The sequence below is a fragment of the Nicotiana sylvestris genome, chromosome 3, assembly GCF_000393655.2.
Source record: "Nicotiana sylvestris chromosome 3, ASM39365v2, whole genome shotgun sequence".
NCBI classification, from domain to species: domain Eukaryota; kingdom Viridiplantae; phylum Streptophyta; class Magnoliopsida; order Solanales; family Solanaceae; genus Nicotiana; species Nicotiana sylvestris.
The window spans coordinates 171,837,825-171,855,316 of NC_091059.1; the positions used below are offsets into that span (position 1 = coordinate 171,837,825).

Below are 17,492 nucleotides of genomic sequence, written 5' to 3' on the forward strand. Positions count from 1 at the left end.
TAACAAATGAAACAGTTGTCTTCGGTCTTAGTTATCCCCTGCCTTTGATTCCACGTGTCACCCTCTTATGCAATGACTTAACATAGCATATTTTACCCTATACAAATAGTCCCCCTGCTTTCCAGTGACATAACTTTGTGTCGTCGGAAAGTTAGTAGAAACATAATAATATAATTGAGCATAATTTTCAAGAATATATAATGTATATTTTAAGAATAACGTTATTTAAATAATTATTTTTATATTACGTGCATGGAATATATATTTTACAACCTTTATTTTCTTTCATTCTGAATTGTGTAAATAAATTTTTGAATTTTGTTAATACTAAAATTATTCTAATTAATTTTTTTTACTATGCTCTTTATTTTGTTATTCCGACATTATATATGCTTAAATACTTTTTTTATTTATAAATAAAATTTATTTACTCTATAGGTAAGTGAAACGGCAGAAATAAGGACTTCACTGCAATAAATAGAAAAATTCCAAGAATATGCAAAATATATACTATACTTACAAATTTCTGTCTGATATAAGCGCAAACGTAGACATGTTGTCCCTATGCCGCAACCGAGGGTACTAAAGTCTACCAAAAGCAAGAAATTGAAAACAAAATTTTTAAATCAATAGAAAAGATAATTACCTATAACAATCAATAATAAGTGCAATAAGTTATCTATGAACAAGTTAAATACTTAAATTATACTGATTCTGTTGAAAAATTACAATAGATAATTTATTTTATTTTTTAAGTTACTATATTTGACTTGTTATAAATATTTATTATATATTGTTGCAAGTTATTTAATTTAGAATTTAAGTTTTACATCAAAAATAGTTACACAATTAAATTATTTGTCGAGTATACGTATATAAATTTCTTGATAAGCATAGTGATAATTGTTAAAATTAACAAACCTATATTACAGACTAAAATATACAAATATAACTTAAAAATATTTATATTAATTATGTATATAGCTAAAATTCTTTTAAAATAACTTTATGCTGTCGATACAAATCCTTTCGCTAATCTAACAAGAAAACTCCCAGAAGCAAAAAGAAAAAAATTAATAAAAAAGATAAATAAAATAAAAACAAAAACTCCCACAAGCAAACTGTTACACAAGGAACTCTCCACCCACCCCAGCATATGATCAGAAGGCATCTCATAATCTCATCCTGGCGTACTATGTTGGGTGGTTTGATACTCCAAACACCTCCAAATCATTCTCAACAATTATAGTACTAATACCCAGAAATGATCACCAAATCCTCTTAGTAACTTACTCCCCCACCCCCCACCCCACAAACACATGCTGAATAATTGTCTCGTTACGGCTGTTGAGAGAGGAATAATTTCTATTGATTATGTGAAGTCAGAGATAAATTTGGCCGATCCTCTGACTAAATATGTGGGAAGAAAATTAATTCTTCAAACCTCTAAAGAGATGGGGTTAAGGCCGACATGTTATCAATAGAAATGGTAACCCAGCCTATGTGATTGGAGATCCCATGAAGTATGTTCATATGGGTAATAACAAATCGATATTGGCACTGATTCCCTAAAAGAGAGTGCTTGACTGCTACTAATTGAGAGCCTGAGTTATAACTCTTAATGAAATTCATAGTCCTTATGGATGGTGTATTTAAAAACAGTATACACTTGATGAATTCACCTATATGAGAGTGGAGTGGGCGGCTCCTATGAGATTTTGGCCTAGTCTCTAGAGCTCTCATGAATAACCAGGCACGTGCATGGCCTATTGGGCTCAAAACCGCGTTGAACAACAAAATTATCGGGGATCAAAATGTGATTGATAAAATCTCTGACTTACAATAAGAATTATTGGTTGATAGAAATATTACATTTTACTAGTAATTCTGTGAGTTAAGTTTTATTGGTCTAAGTTTGGTTCATAGTCCGAAAGACACCAAACCATTGCATTTGGACCATACAAATCCAGCAAATCTTACTCTTCTTTGTATGAATTTTTTGAAAATATGTGGGGGAACTGTTGTGATATTTCCAAAAAATTGAAAAAATGTCCTTCCATGTAGCATACTTTGGACAAATGTCCTTCCATATGACATTTTTGCATGAGAAATTGAAGACAAGTGTTGTACACTTGTCATACTCTAGGCTGCTCTTTTTACCGATAAATAGGCCTTCAAAATAGCCATCAAGTATCAGCACATTTTGCTTTGCCTCTTTCGGTCCTCTCAGCTTTCTTTTCTTTCCTTCTTAAAATATTTGTAGTCTACTTTGTTTGTTCCCTCTTTTAAATAGCTGGGTTTGTAATTCAAAATTTTGCTGATTCATGTATCCTCCCAAATGGAGATGAGCTTGTTTAATCCTAGGAAAACATTTCACATTGCTGAAATAGTTTCTTAGGACAGTGCCTAGTACGACTCAGGCCAATTAGTGTATCTGCTCTCAAATAATATTATTACAGTATTATTATTGTAATTTTTTGTGTCATTTCCCTACATAAACTATCAGAAAAACATGGTCCAGTTATGCTACTTCACTTGGGCAGTAAGCCAATGGTTGTTGCTTCCTCTGTAGATGCTGCTCGTGATATCATGAAAACCCACGACCTTGTCTGGTCAAATAGACCTAAATCTAAAATGGCTGATAGACTTTTTTATGGTTCCAAGGATGTGGCGTTTAGTCCCTATGGTGAATATTGGAGGCAAGTTAGAAGTGTTACTGTGCTTCACCTTCTTAGCAACAAAAGAGTCCAATCTTTTCGTGATGTCTTAGAAGAAGAAATATCGAACATGATTGAAAATATCAGACAAGAGTGTGAATTTTCGAGGTCAGTGATAGATTTGAGAGATTTTTTCTGTTCTCTGACTAATACCATAATTAGCAGAGTGGCCTTAGGGAGGAAATATAATGAAGGGGAAAGTGGAATAAATGGTAATGCCACCCTAGATGGATTTGTGAACCTTTTAGGTACATTCAACGTCGGGGAATATATTCCGTGGCTTGAATGGTTCAATAAAATTAGTGGTCTTGACACCAAAGTGGAGAAAGCAGCAAAAGAGACGGACACATTTTTGGAGAATGTGATTGAAGAACATATCAGAAAAGGAGAATACCGCTCGGGGGAAGCTAAAGATTTCGTGGACGTTTTGTTGGAAATTCAGATTAATGGAGATGAAACAGGCTATCCTCTTCAAAGGGATTCATTGAAAGCTATTCTCTTGGTAAGCCTCTCTTACTTCCACATGGAATATTTTTTTTGTGTGTGCGTGCGTGCATGATTAAAAACATTACAAACATTAATTCTAAACTCATAATTTCAAAAGTACAATATATTCAACCATCAAGTCCAAATTATGAATGTTTATGCTCGAACAGTGACTCATAGGCCGTAAGAACATGACATGCATATTTTATGCATTTTTCCCTTCTTAAGTCTGTTTTTTTTTACGAATTGACATTTTGAATTGTATTAGTGTTGTTCCATAATTAAAAATTTGGTGTCTTAAAATATTTGTTATGGTATGTGTCTGTGATATTTTCTATAAGTTATGGATCTTTACACAAATAGCCGGTCATATTCGTTGTTTACTTTTTCTAGCCATGTATATAGATTATATATTGGTTATACACATATAATACATAAATTATGCATATATTATACCTCCACAGGCTATTTTTAATTTAAGTGATTGGGTGGGCGGCTATTTGAATTAATTTTTAATCAATGAATGTGAAATACTATACTAATTATTTATTCATGAAGAAAAGCAATGGTGAAACTACACCAACTGTTTTAATGCTTCATCCACCCATGGTTAGTGATTGTATTTCAAATTTTGGAAAACTCTGGATGTAAAAATGGAGCCTCGGCTATTTATTTTATTTGTGTTTCTTTTTAATGCATAGGATACATTTGCTGTTGGTACGGATACAACTTATACAGCTTTAGAGTGGATAATAACAGAGCTTTATAGACATCCAAGAGCCATGAAAAAATTACAGAAGGAAGTGCGACAATTAGTCCAAGGGAAATCAGAGATGACTAAAAAAATGTGGTCGGGCTGCTGGCATATATATGACTTCCTTGACAGACAACCATCCAAGCACCCACTGTATCTGGCTAGCCTCGAGGTTCCGAAATAATAATGCCCAAGCCGTGACTCCTTCAGGTAGACCAGCCCCTTTGATTCTCGTACAAAATTCCCCTATACAAATTTTCTCAGCCGAGCCATAACTCAATAACTGAGAGCGCGGGCACAAATGTTCAATCATCCACATTTGTAACAATAAGTTACATCCCTCAAAAAATTTGCCCCCAGCTTTGCACGCAGTGAGAGCTCTGAAGATATCAGCCACAATCATAGGTGCTAAAGTGCTTTTCCCCATGGTTTGCAAAGTACTGACGACGCCTGCTACTTTCAAATCAATATTACCATCTTTCCTTGGGAATATTACGAGACCCAAAAAAGCTACCATAAATGCCACTCGCCTGTGTTCCTCCCATTTTTGTCGGCTATTTCTGCTGCAAAGCTTAAAGTCTGGATTATTGAACCCACCCACATGGCCATATCTATCATACACGAAGCGAAAATTGCAGAAACCATTTGCAAAATCTGAGTGATGAACTGTCCGGGATACTTTCAAGGAATCCAGGAATCGATGTATGGTAATGGCCCTAGGAGCAATCAAGTATTTGAATCTCAATGGAGCTTGGTCACTTCCAATGTACCCCGCTATTTCCTCTATTGTTGGGGTGAGTTCAAAGTCTGAAAAATGAAACACATTATGTGCCGAATCCCAATGGGCGACCAATGCCCTGATGATATCCCCCCGAGGCTGAATGTCTAATAAATCCGGAAGGTCTTTCAAATATTTTCTCACTTCGTCTTGCCCTTCTTTGCCCAAATCATTCCACCACAATTGCAGCTCAAAAGGGATTTTGGTCATTATTGAAAAAGGCTCATTTATTGTCGTGCTCATCCTGCACATTTATTAAAGCGTTTAAGCAAAAGAAAACTTTTATTTAACTCCAAAAACTACTATCTATATTATCGACTCAAAATTAACCCTATATTTCAAATGAAGAACTCAATTCTTAATTCTAATATTTTTAGATAAAAGACCCGATATTGCGACACGGCCTTCCTGCGCCTCAGGGGCAAAAATTTTAAGGCTGTGAAGGTCAAAAATCAAAATACGACCAAAGGTGGTTGTTTATGCAAAGTCAGCCCTCCGGTGCCCCGTTTGGGAATATTTGGCTATTTATGACATAACAACATCACCTGACTTATTTATGACTCTTTTTTTATCGTTTTTCAAATTAGGAAACTCAATATTGCAAACACGGCCTTTCAACGTCTCGGGGACGAAGATTTTTAAGGTTGTGTGGGTCAACTAGACCAAATCTTAAATATGACCCAAAAGTGGCTGTTTATGCAAAGTCAGCCTTCCGGCGTCCCCTTCGGGAACATTCGGCTATGTCTTCATAAAACAGCGTCACCCGACTTCTTAGAAATTTGACATATATATTTTGCTATTATTATTTTTTTTTTTGTAAAAAGGGAAGTTGGACATCACCCGACTTATTTATGACAAAATTAAAAATCTTGACATGTTTTTTTGTTTTTTTATTTGTTTTTGTTTTTTTGGCTTTTTTTTAGCAAAAGGGGGGTTGGACCCGATGAGGGTTGCCTACGTATCTCACATCCGGTGAGAATCAAACCCGCATAGTTCGGGCAAATTAACCGAACTATTTTAAAACATGACTCTTTTCCATTTTTATTTTTTCCTGGCAAGACAATCTATTTTCCTTTTCTATTTTTGAAAAAGATAAAATAACGATTTTTTTTCATTTTCAACAAACAATAAAACAATCTATTTTTCCAAAAAAATAAAAGACTTTTTTTTCCTATATTTTTAGTAAGACAAAATAAAATATTTTCCTCTTTTTTTTTTCAAAATTTCGGCAGAGTTTCGCCAGTAATTGGTCATTGGTTTTTTTTCTAAAATAATCAATTAACTCCCTAACTGATATATTCTTTTTCCTTTTTTTTCTTCAATTTTCCAACATTCCCGAGATTCAGAAACCGGTCAACATGCAAGTTCGAAACAAATATATGTACAGAGCAAGTAGGATGCATCAGAATGGTCGTTTCATTTCAGGTTGCTAGTCCTAGACGGACCCAACCCCTGTGTTGAGTCCCCTAAGTCAAATGCAACGTGATGCAAATAAGCGTTCCTACTAGGGATCCGGCATGAAGTCACGTTATTCTATATTCAAAACCTGGGTCAGTGTACTAGACTGTGTACCCGAGCGGACAACTCGAGTCGAGGAGGGGGCAACTTACCGGGAACCAAAAGGCCATCCGGCTTCGTAACTTGTCCGACCTCTTTCTTATTTCAGGGTATAACACTAACAGAATAGGGAGTCTCAACCCGTAAGCACATCCCCGGAGGTGAAGAGAGAAGGGTTCGGCACAGTTTATATATACAGTCAAATAATATCAAAGCGGTAAAAGCAGCATTTAGCACATTAGGCTCAAACATGTAAAAATCAGATAAAGCCAAATATAACAATTTATCTAAGCTCGAATCTCTAACCCCGAACCAGTGGTTCTGGGTTACCAATAAAAGTCCCCAGCAGAGTCGCCAGAGCTGTCACACCTCCTTTTTCCTCCCCCGCGAGGGGTGAAGGGAGTTCTTTCCAATTAAAGGACAATCGAAACGGGATTTATTTATTTATTTCAGAGTCGCCACTTGGGAGATTTAGGGTGTCCCAAGTCACCAATTTTAATCCCGAATCGAGGAAAAGAATGACTCTGTATTACAGTCCGCGAACCAGAAATCCGGATAAGGAATTCTGTTAACCCGGGAGAAGGTATTAGGCATTCCCGAATTCCGTGGTTTTAGCACGGTCGCTCAATTGTCATATTTGGCTCATTTGTCTGATTTTTAAACAATTAAGAACTTATATGCAAATTTAACTTTTAAAACCGCTTTTATCACTATTTATTTTATACAAAATTGCAACGTCGTGAAAACGCATCTCGAACCACGCCACAACCAGTGCACACGTGATTTTTTGACTCATTTTAACTTCGTCAAGATCGTGATTTGGGTTACATAAATGTACACCCGTATTTAAGAAAATAACCTTATTAAATATGTGCCAAAATACTACGCGTTATGATATTATTATGTAGGACTGTGAATTTTACTAAATCGCCCATCTCGGAATCTAGGTATTTTCTTATATTAAAAAAAAATTGGAGGACTGCAATTTTTTGTATTATTTATATTTATTTATTTGTTAGCGAGATCCTCCCTTATTTTATGAATACCCTTTAATGACTACATCTTTATTATTACTAAGTTTGTCCATAATTATGAAGTCAATCTCTACATACTTAAAAATAACATATTAATTACTAATTCAAAACAAATATTAATGGAAAGTAATATTACTAAAATGATAATTACGAACAACATGGAATTTCCCAAAAAATAAAAATAAAAAACTAAGTATCCCATAGTTGGATTAAAACATATTGTTAGTATGACTTAAGCTTATTGAAATTAATTATTTACAAATACTGAAAATTAAAAAAAAACTTGATTACTAAACCATATTCCTAGAAGTTAAACAATTTAAACTTAACTAACTTTATTTTAATTCACATCATGTCCTAATACTTGATTCGCAAACTAATTCATGTTTTAACTGAAATTAACTACATGATTCCAATTAACTTAATGTTGACAAAAAAAACCTTATGAATAATGAATTAATCAATTTTTGCCAAACTGATTCAATAACGCCATTTTTTACGTTATTTCTTTTATTTTGATTATTAAACAGTTTTAATTAGTAATCCGTCTTGAATATATTTCCTAATAATCCGGTTAAGGCGTTATTTAATATATCGCTATAACATGTCTAATTATGCCAAATGACAGTGATTGACAGAATAATAATACATGAATAATCTAAATACAATACAAAAAAAATTAAAACTAAATTAAAAATTTAACATTCCGTTCTTCATTTCAGCTTACAAAATGCCAAAATTACAGTTGTGTACCTGGTATTGCCAATATAAGAAGAAGAAAGTCAGCCACGCAGTAATAACAATACAGCACAGCAACAAAAGTCCAATAGCAGTAACAACCCAGGAACAGAGTTTGCAAACCGGTGGAGTATTAATCTCAAAACAAAAGCTTCAAGCTTTGATGAAAAACAATTAATTCTGATTTCAAACAATGAAAGAAATTTTTTTAAGTTTTTTTTTTTTTAAAGTTTAAATATTTTTTCGGAATTTTCTCTCTCTTAACTATTCAGCCCTTTTTTCTCTCTCTTATTTTCTTTCTGTTCAGATTCGTTCTTTCTCTTCTGTCTTCTCTCATATCTCTGTTCTCTTTTTTCTCTCGTATCTCTCTCCTTATTCTGATTTCAAGACTTCTTATATATAACTCATCTCATAAATCTTTCAATTAATTAAAATCAATACTTTTTCTCTACCCAACCCATTATCTTCCCACTCATCTCCATTACATTAAATAAACATATCACACCACCCCATTATATTTTGTCCCCCATGCCTAACATAAAATAATACAAGATTCCCCCACTAAATTTTGTCTTGTCCCCCCTTTATATTAAATAACCATATCACAACCCACCCCATTACATTTTGTCCCCCATGCTTCATATAAAAAATTACAAAATGTACAATTCCTAAACTACCCCTCCGACCTTACTGAAATTACCTAACTAACCCCTAAACGTACTGCAAATTACCAAACTACCCCATCAGCTATAACACATCAATTAATCACACTCAACAAAAATATAGCCAATATGACCAATTTTTATATAAATTCAAACAACAATATGAACACGGATGAACATCATAACAACAATATCACATGAACACAAATTGAACAACAAAGAACAACTAAGATTTGTTTGAACAATATTTTTAGCAACAACAAACCTATTTTCGGATTCAATCAACAACAACAATCAAACAAGCATATTTAGATTTCTAAATTCAATAATATTGAACTTAAAATTAACTCTAACAACATTACAACAAACAATTCCTATATTAAACTTTAAACAAGATTATGAGACAATTTCAAGAAATAATCATAAATGATAAACAAGAAATCAAACTATACAAATTTCGGATTCAAGATCAAAGTATGAACATGAATGAATCCATTTTTTTAAAACAACAAACATGACGGATTAAATGATTCAAACAACATTAATAATTTCTGGAAAATACATAACAGCATGAAACAAATTGAAGAAATAATTAATTAGATTTCAATTTGAATCTAACAAACATTAAACTAACAAATATTTATTCTAACAACAATACAAACATGAAAAACAACTAATTAACTTCCATTTGAAATCTGAAAATTAATTTAACAAAACATATGAACATGACTAAAAAAAATCAAATATCTAACCATAGACATGAACAAAACAAACATTTGCCGATTTTAGATTCGAAAATATCAAAACAAAATACGGACAAAATAAAACTCAAAAACTACTAACCGGAGATGAACAACGACGAATTCGATTGTATGGACTGTTTCGACAACCCTCAAATGGGAATAAATCTGCCCGGACTCAACAACGAACAAACGACGGAGACGATCCGAAGCAAACGAAGAAGATGAAGAAGGCGTTGGACGTAGCAAGGTCGACGGACTGTGGCGGACGCAGCTGAAGCAGCTATGGTCGTCGACATGCTGCTGTGTTCAACGACTAAGGTCGTCGATGAAGAACAGCAACAGTCGACGCAGCAGAAACTGTGCTCGAGCAGCAACAATATCCATGGCCATAGTTGTTCGAGCTAAAGAAGACGAAGTGAGGCAGCAGCAGCTCGGACGGCGAGGTTGAAATAGAAGTAGCAGCTTGATGGGTCTGTTTGGCTCGAACGGGACGTCGAGCAGCTGTTCGTCAAGGAGGAAGATGAAGCAGCAAGCTCAGACGACGACGTCCATGGCAGCAGCGCACGTCGAGCAGCAAGTGAAGGAGCAGAAATGGCTGCGTCAATGGCGGACGCGGGCAGCAGCTGCGACGTTGAAGCAGCAGCGGAAATCTCAACTGTGGGCTTTCATGGTGGAGCTCGACGGACTGGTTGTTGGTTGTCGAAGACGAAGCAACGACGGGGTTGGAGAAGGTTGTTGGTTCGGCCGCGTTCGGAGGTCGTTTGGTTGAGCCGGGGTCGTGAGGGTGACGTGCGTGTGTGTGTGTGTAGCCATGGCTTCTTGAGGTTGAAGGCAAAGGGAAGCCATGGGAGGTGGAGAAGCTTGAGGAAGAAGAAGAAGATAGGAGGGGTGGGGGCGGATGACTTAAGTTTTTAGGGTTTTGGTTTTTTTTTTCTTTTGTTTTGTTTTACAAGATAGGGGTGTTGGGTTATGGACTAGGTCGACCCAGTTCGAAATGGACTGGGTCGTAGGGAAGATTGGGCCATTTTTGGGCCTGTGGCTTGAAATCGAAGAAGAGGCCCAATTCCGACTTTCTTTATATTTTCGCTCTCTTTTCTTCTTTTATTTCTCTAAAACTAAATTATAAAAAATACTTAAATTATTATTAAGAATTAAATTAAGTTATAAAGGCGCAAATTAACTCCCAATAACAATTAACGCATAATTAAGTAATAATTAAGCATAAAATTGTATATTTGGACATTAAATGCTAAAAATGCAAACGATGCCTATTTTTGTAATTTTTATTTTTTGTAAAACAAACTTAATTACTAACAATTGTAGAATTAAATCCTACATGCAAAATGCGATATATTTTTGTATTTTTATTAATTTAACAAATAAACATGCACAGACAAATACAAATAATTATTCAAAATATCACAAAATATCACAAAAATTGCACACCAAAGAAAAATCATTTTATTTTTGAATTTTTTGGGAGTAATTCTCATATTGGGCAAAAATCACGTGCTTACAGCTGCCCCTCTTTGCCCGAAGACACGAAGGGTTTTCGTGCAAAGATAAAGCGAGCGATTTTTTGCCCATCCGAGTACTCCGTGTGAAGCATTTTTTTAAAAAGATTTGACTGAACCTTTGCTTCAAAGGTTTCCTACATATCCTGGGCTAAACAGGAATCAGGTCAATGTAGTTCGGGAAGTTTTGGTAGCTGGGACTACCATGAGACTGCAATGTTACTGTTGTTGCATGCTATTACCACTGCTTACCGATCTCCTTGTTACACCATGCTTAAAAGAAAACAAGAAACTAGGCTAGAGTACAATTTGTTTTTGTTGCCTTGCTTCCTTGTCTGCTTGCATTTCTTCCGGTGCTTTTCTTCTTTTGACACATGTACTTGAGTTTGTACTGTGACCTCTTGTTGCAACCTTCTGTTTCCCGGTGCCGGGGAATTTTATTGTTTCCTGCTGGGGATTCCTATTGTAACCCTCTATTTTATTGTCCTCTGACTTGATCTTGAAATGTATGCCTCTGTTATCTGGGCGGGCTCCTGATTTTTGAAATTTAAACTGTATGTCTCTGTTCTTCAGGCGGACTCCTGACGTCAAACTTGAAAAGTATGTCTCTGTTCTCCAGGCGGACTCCTGATAACTTGCATTTTATCCTGATTAGTGCTTCTTTTTCCCCCCTGGAGAATTCTCTTCAACAACTAACTTTTCTCCCCCTGCTCAATCAAAGAAAATTTTGTCAGTTTAAAACGGTGGTTAGTTGATGGCATTCTTGCTGAAAAATCCTTCCACTGCCTTGCTTTGTGTTGACTAATTTCCACGCACTGACCCTGAACCGCTTGACTTTCTGACCAACTTTTAAATTTCCCAACCTCTGGCGACCTAAATGTTTTACACCCCTGCTGTTATTTCACTTTTCTGACCTTTTTGTTTGAGCTTTCGCCTTTCCCACGACATTCCCCAATCATTTCACCGATGAAACTTTCGTTAATTCCCTGTATTCCACTTGACATCAAGTTGTTTTTGACATGCTCTGACCACGTTGTGCTTTACAATTCTAGAAGCTGGTAGTGAACTTTGAAGTCCTTTCTGCTTGCATTGAACAAAACTGGCACTGAAACATCTCAGCTAGATAAAACCCTCAAAAGAAAATGAAATGCAATGATTCTTGAGTTAAGGATAAGAAGAATCCAAAACCAGATGACTGTTTGAAAAGAGAAGGAAAAGAAACTTATCTGAGCGAGACAACTAGTACCAATGGTCATGACATGCATTTTGGATTAATCAGCCCAATCTGTCCAACCAAACAAACTCTCAATTGTCGTACCTCATTTCCCAGAACTTCCATCACTTGTTTGATTTATCCAGACCTTAACCTTGTTTCCCTGCGGTACCGCGAAACGGTTTCTATCAACAGACCTTTCTCAGTTTTCCATTTCTTATCTCACCTTCGCCTTGAGGTGCCCGTAAAGGTTTTCACCAACAAGACTCTCTCATTTATTTTTCTCTCAGCTCCCGTCGCCTTACGGTGCCCGTGAGGGTTTTCACCCATAAGACTCTCTCATTTATTTTTGTTCTTCTTGCTCGAACCAGAGTGTTGCCCCTATCGTGGGTTATTCCTACCTGTTCATCTTGGCATTTCTCAAAACTGATCATAAGGTCTTTCTTTGGACCGTAATGTAGGCTTTTGGATTAAGCTAGAAAGAAAGGTATAAAAGGCTCAGAATAATTCAAATGGGTTCAAATTACAACTTTCGGAATCCAACTTTCATAACAATCACCACTTCTGCCCCAGCTTCTTGCTTGGGGCTTTTTGGATTTCTATTTGGTATGATTGAACCTCGGAGTAAGGCTGCCTACGTACCCTTTCGGGATCATGTCAAACGTAGTTCACTTTATAGAGACTACGTTGTTATGTTTCTCTTCTTTCCCTTTTTTTCACTTTTCTTTCTTTTCCTTTTCTTATTTTCTTTTTCTTTTTCTTTTCTTCTTTTCTTTATGTTCGTCACATGTGTTCTCTTATAGTGTCGCTGATTCCGAAAGAGGTGTATGAAAAATAAGTAAGGCTCGAAGGGGATAACAAGGGATAAGAGTGTTTGGATAGCAGAACAAAATGCCTTCATCATTTCAATCTTTAAGATATGCCAAATACGAACAGATACATTCAGAAAATAAAGAAATCATACATAATATCTCTTGACCGCATCGGAATTGATGGCCATTTCTACACATTCTCCTTCCATATCTGTCAAATACAACGCTCAGTTAGACAACACTCTGGTTACTACAAATGGTCCCTGCCAGTTTGGGGCAAATTTTCCTTTTGCCTCAGCCCAATGAGGCAAGATCCGCCTCAGTACTAATTGCCCGACTTCAAATTTCCTTGGACGTACTTTTTTGTTGTATGCTCTTGCCATTCTTCGTTGGTACAGTTGGCCATGACACACTGATGCCAATCTTTTCTCATCGATCAAACTCAACTGCTCAAGACGGCTTTTCACCCATTCATCATCATCGATCTCAGCCTCTGCAATGATTCGCAGAGATGGGATTTCCACTTCTGCGGGTATTACTGCCTCGGTACCGTATACCAATGAGTAAGGAGTCGCCCCTACCGAGGTACGCACCGGTGGTGCGATATCCTAACAATGCAAAAGGCAATTTCTCGTGCCATTGTCTAGATCCTTCAACCATCTTTCGGAGTATTTTCTTTATGTTCTTATTGGCCGCTTCAACCGCACCATTTGCCTTGGGACGGTACGGAGTAGAGTGCATGTGAGCAATCTTAAACTGCTCACATGTCTCCTTCATCAAATGGCTATTAAGATTAGCCCCATTATCTGTGATGATTACCTTTGGGATCCCAAACCGAACAGATGATATTTGCATGCACGAAGTCAACTACAGCCTTCTTGGTCACAGACTTGAATGTCTTCGCTTCCACCCATTTGGTAAAATAATCTATAGCTACCAAGATAAACCTGTGCCCATTTGATGCTGCTGGATCAATTGGCCCAATAACATCCATGCCCCATGCAACAAAAGGCCATGGCGCGGACATCGTATGTAATTCTGATGGTGGAGCATGAATCAAATCTCCATGTATTTGGCATTGATGACACTTACGCACAAAACTGATACAATCTCGCTCCATCGTGAGCCAATAATAACCTGCTCGGAGAATCTTCTTTGCTAGAACATACCCACTCATATGCGGTCCGCAAACTCCGGAATGCACCTCAGTCATGATAGTTGTGGCCTGCCGTGCATCTATACATCTCAACAAACCGAGCTCTGGCGTTCTTTTGTACAGTAATCCCCCACTAAGGAAAAACCCACTTGCCAACCGTCGAATTGTTCTTTTCTGATCACTGATGGCCTGCGTTGGATATACTCCCGCTTTGATGTACTCTTTGATATCATGGAACCACGGCTCTCCATCGATTTCCTCTTCTATCACATTACAGTAAGCATGCTGATCATGGACTTGAATCTGCAATGGATCAACATAGGCCTTATCTGGATGGTGCAACATTGATGCCAAAGTAGCCAAAGCGTCAGCAACCTCATTATGAATCCTTGGAATGTGTCTGAATTCTATGGCCTGAAAACGCTGGCAAAGCTCATGCAGACATTGTCGATACGGTATAAGCTTCAAGTCCCGTGTTTCCCATTCCCCTTGAATCTGGTGTACCAGTAAGTCCGAGTCACCCATGACCAAGACTTCCCGTACACCCATATCCACAGCTAATCTCAATCCCAATATACACGCCTCATATTCTGCCATGTTGTTTGTACAGTAGAAACGAAGCCGAGCTGTAATGGGGTAATGCTGACCTGTTTCCGAAATAAGTACCGCACCTATTCCTACGCCTTTCATATTGGCGGCCCCATCAAAGAAAAGTTTCCATCCCGACTTCTCAGCTTGTTCTAATTCTTCAATGTGCATTACCTCTTCATCAGGGAAATAAGTTTTCAAAGGCTCATAATCTTCATCAACGGGGTTCTCAGCCAAGTGATCGGCTAATGCCTGTGCTTTCATGGCAGTCCGTGTCACATAGACAATGTCGAACTCTGTAAGTAAGATCTGCCACTTTGCAAGCCTTCCTGTGGGCATGGGTTTCTGGAAAATATACTTCAACGGGTCCAAGCGAGATATAAGGTAAGTGGTGTAAGATGACAAGTAATGTTTCAATTTCTGTGCCACCCAAGTTAGGGCACAACATGTCCTTTCCAGATGAGTATACTTGACCTCGTAAGATGTGAACTTCTTACTGAGATAGTAGATAGCCTGCTCCTTTCTGCCCGTAACATCATGCTGCCCCAGTACACAGCCGAATGAACTATCCACAACTGTCAGATATAGAATCAAAGGCCTCTCTGGTTCTGGTGGGACCAACACGGGTGGGTTTGACAAATACCCCTTTATCTTATCAAAAGCCTCCTGGCATTCATCAGTCCATTTGACCGCGGCATCTTTCTTTAACAATTTGAAAATTGGTTCACACGTTGCCGTGAGCTGAGCAATGAACCTGCTGATATAGTTCAGTCTTCCCAACAAACTCATCACCTCGGTTTTGTTTCTTGGAGGTGGCAACTCCTGAATAGCTTTGATCTTTGACGGGTCTAATTCAATACCCCTCCGGCTAACTATAAATCCCAACAACTTCCCAGATGGCACCCCGAAAGCACATTTCATAGGATTGAGCTTAAGATTGTACCTGAGAAGCCTTTGAAAGAATTTTCTCAAATCTCTGACATGGTCAGATTGCTGTCTAGACTTCACGATCACATCATCCACGTATACCTCGATTTCTTTATGTATCATATCATGGAAGATAGTTGTCATGGCCCTCATATAAGTTGCCCCAGCATTTTTCAAACCAAACGGCATGACCCGATAACAATACGTTCCCCACGGCGTGATGAATGCCGTCTTTTCTGCATCTTCCTTATCCATTAGAATCTGATGATAACCCGCATAACAATCCACAAAAGAGCCAATATCATGTTTGGCACAATTGTCGATCAGTATATGGATGTTGGGCAGTGGGAAATTATCTTTTGGGCTTGCTTTGTTAAGGTCTCGATAATCGACGCACACCCTGGTCTTGCCATCTTTCTTTGGCACAGGCACGACATTGGCTAACCAAGTGGGGTACCGTGTAACCTGAATGACCCTTGCCTCAAACTGCTTGGTGATCTCTTCTTTGATCTTCACACTTATGTCTGTTTTGAACTTTCTCAACTTCTGCTTGACAGGGAGGAGTGCTGGATCAGTGGGCAATTTATGAACCACCAAATCGGTGCTTAGACCCGGCATATCATCATATGACCATGCAAAAACGTCTTTGTACTCATGCAATACTTTAATTATCTCCTCCTTGAGTTGTGGCTCCAAATGAACACTTATTTTAGTTTCCCGTACATTGTCTTGGTCCCCTAGATTAACTGCTTCTGTGTCATTTAGGTTAGGTTTGGGTTTTTCTTCAAAGTGACTTAATTCTTTACTAATTTCCTCATAAGCTTCATCATTATTACAATCCATCCCATCATCACACTCGATCTCTTGTATTATTACTTCTGAACTAGATTGGCTTTTAAAACTGGGCCGAAGATTCCTCATGCATGTCATGTCATTGATATCAGCATAAAAAGAACTGTACAAAGAAAAGAAAAGAAAATGGAAAGAGAATTAGGGACGAAGAAAATTGCATTTCATTAAACGTAAAGACAACAAGGTTTTAACTCATCCAAACGGACGGAACATAACAACTGGATTACAAACCCTGGAATAATCCAGGTGACAAAAAGGAAAACAAAACCCACTACCACGACTCCCTCCGAACTGGAAGAGGAGTAGCTTCCCAATTGCTGATGTTAGCACGTGGTCCGATGTACTGTATGTCTGCTCTGCTTGACCCTTCCCCAAACACCTTATCCAAATTTCCATCCGCCTCAATTAACGAACCTGGAATCTTTGCCAATGACTGTTTCTTAATACTTGGTCTGACGAAGGACCTGGACAATCGAGGAATTGGTTTAGGGAGCACCCAAGCTTTCTTCTTCAATTTACGGGCCTTTCTGACATCTGCCGCTGTTGGTTTGAACCCTAACCCGAAGGTGTCCAGATTTTTGGGCAAAGACACAGGTTGAGTAATGCCCTGCAGTTCAACCCCCAAACCCTTCCCGGGCACGAACCCATTATTCAACATTTCTGACACTACCATGACGGTCGCAGCTGACACCCTAGGACATGGCATGTTTTTACCCTCAGGCACCCTGCTCACCGGAACCGTGTCGAGGATCTGATACACCCATGGCCCCTTATCATCTTCGGTCTCTATAAAGGGTACGATGGCATCATTCATGGCGCATGTGGGATCTTCCCCATGTAACACAATTTCTTGTCTGTCCCACTCGAATTTGATCATTTGGTGCAGTGTGGAGGGCACGGCTTTTGCCGCATGAATCCACGGTCGACCCAACAAAAGATTATAGGATACTGCAGCATCCAA

General features: G+C 37.7%; 1 protein-coding gene across 1 annotated transcript; it reads left to right on the plus strand.

Moving 5' to 3' along the window:
* The first annotated feature begins 1,454 nt into the window (after positions 1–1,454).
* On the plus strand, positions 1,455–11,614 carry LOC104214914 (cytochrome P450 71A3-like). The gene is made up of 4 exons (XM_070170217.1): positions 1,455–1,459; positions 2,460–3,219; positions 3,905–4,050; positions 11,557–11,614. The coding sequence occupies exons 1-4, from the start codon at positions 1,455–1,457 to the stop codon at positions 11,612–11,614; spliced, it is 969 nt and encodes a 322-aa protein (XP_070026318.1).
* Positions 11,615–17,492: the final 5,878 nt, after the last annotated feature.

Coding starts and splice junctions, on each gene's coding strand:
- LOC104214914 (XM_070170217.1), top strand. Junction 3,220..3,904: donor CATTGAAAGCTATTCTCTTG/GTAAGCCTCTCT, acceptor TTTAATGCATAG/GATACATTTGCTGTTGGTAC. Junction 4,051..11,556: donor TCAGAGATGACTAAAAAAAT/GTGGTCGGGCTG, acceptor TCTGTTCTTCAG/GCGGACTCCTGACGTCAAAC.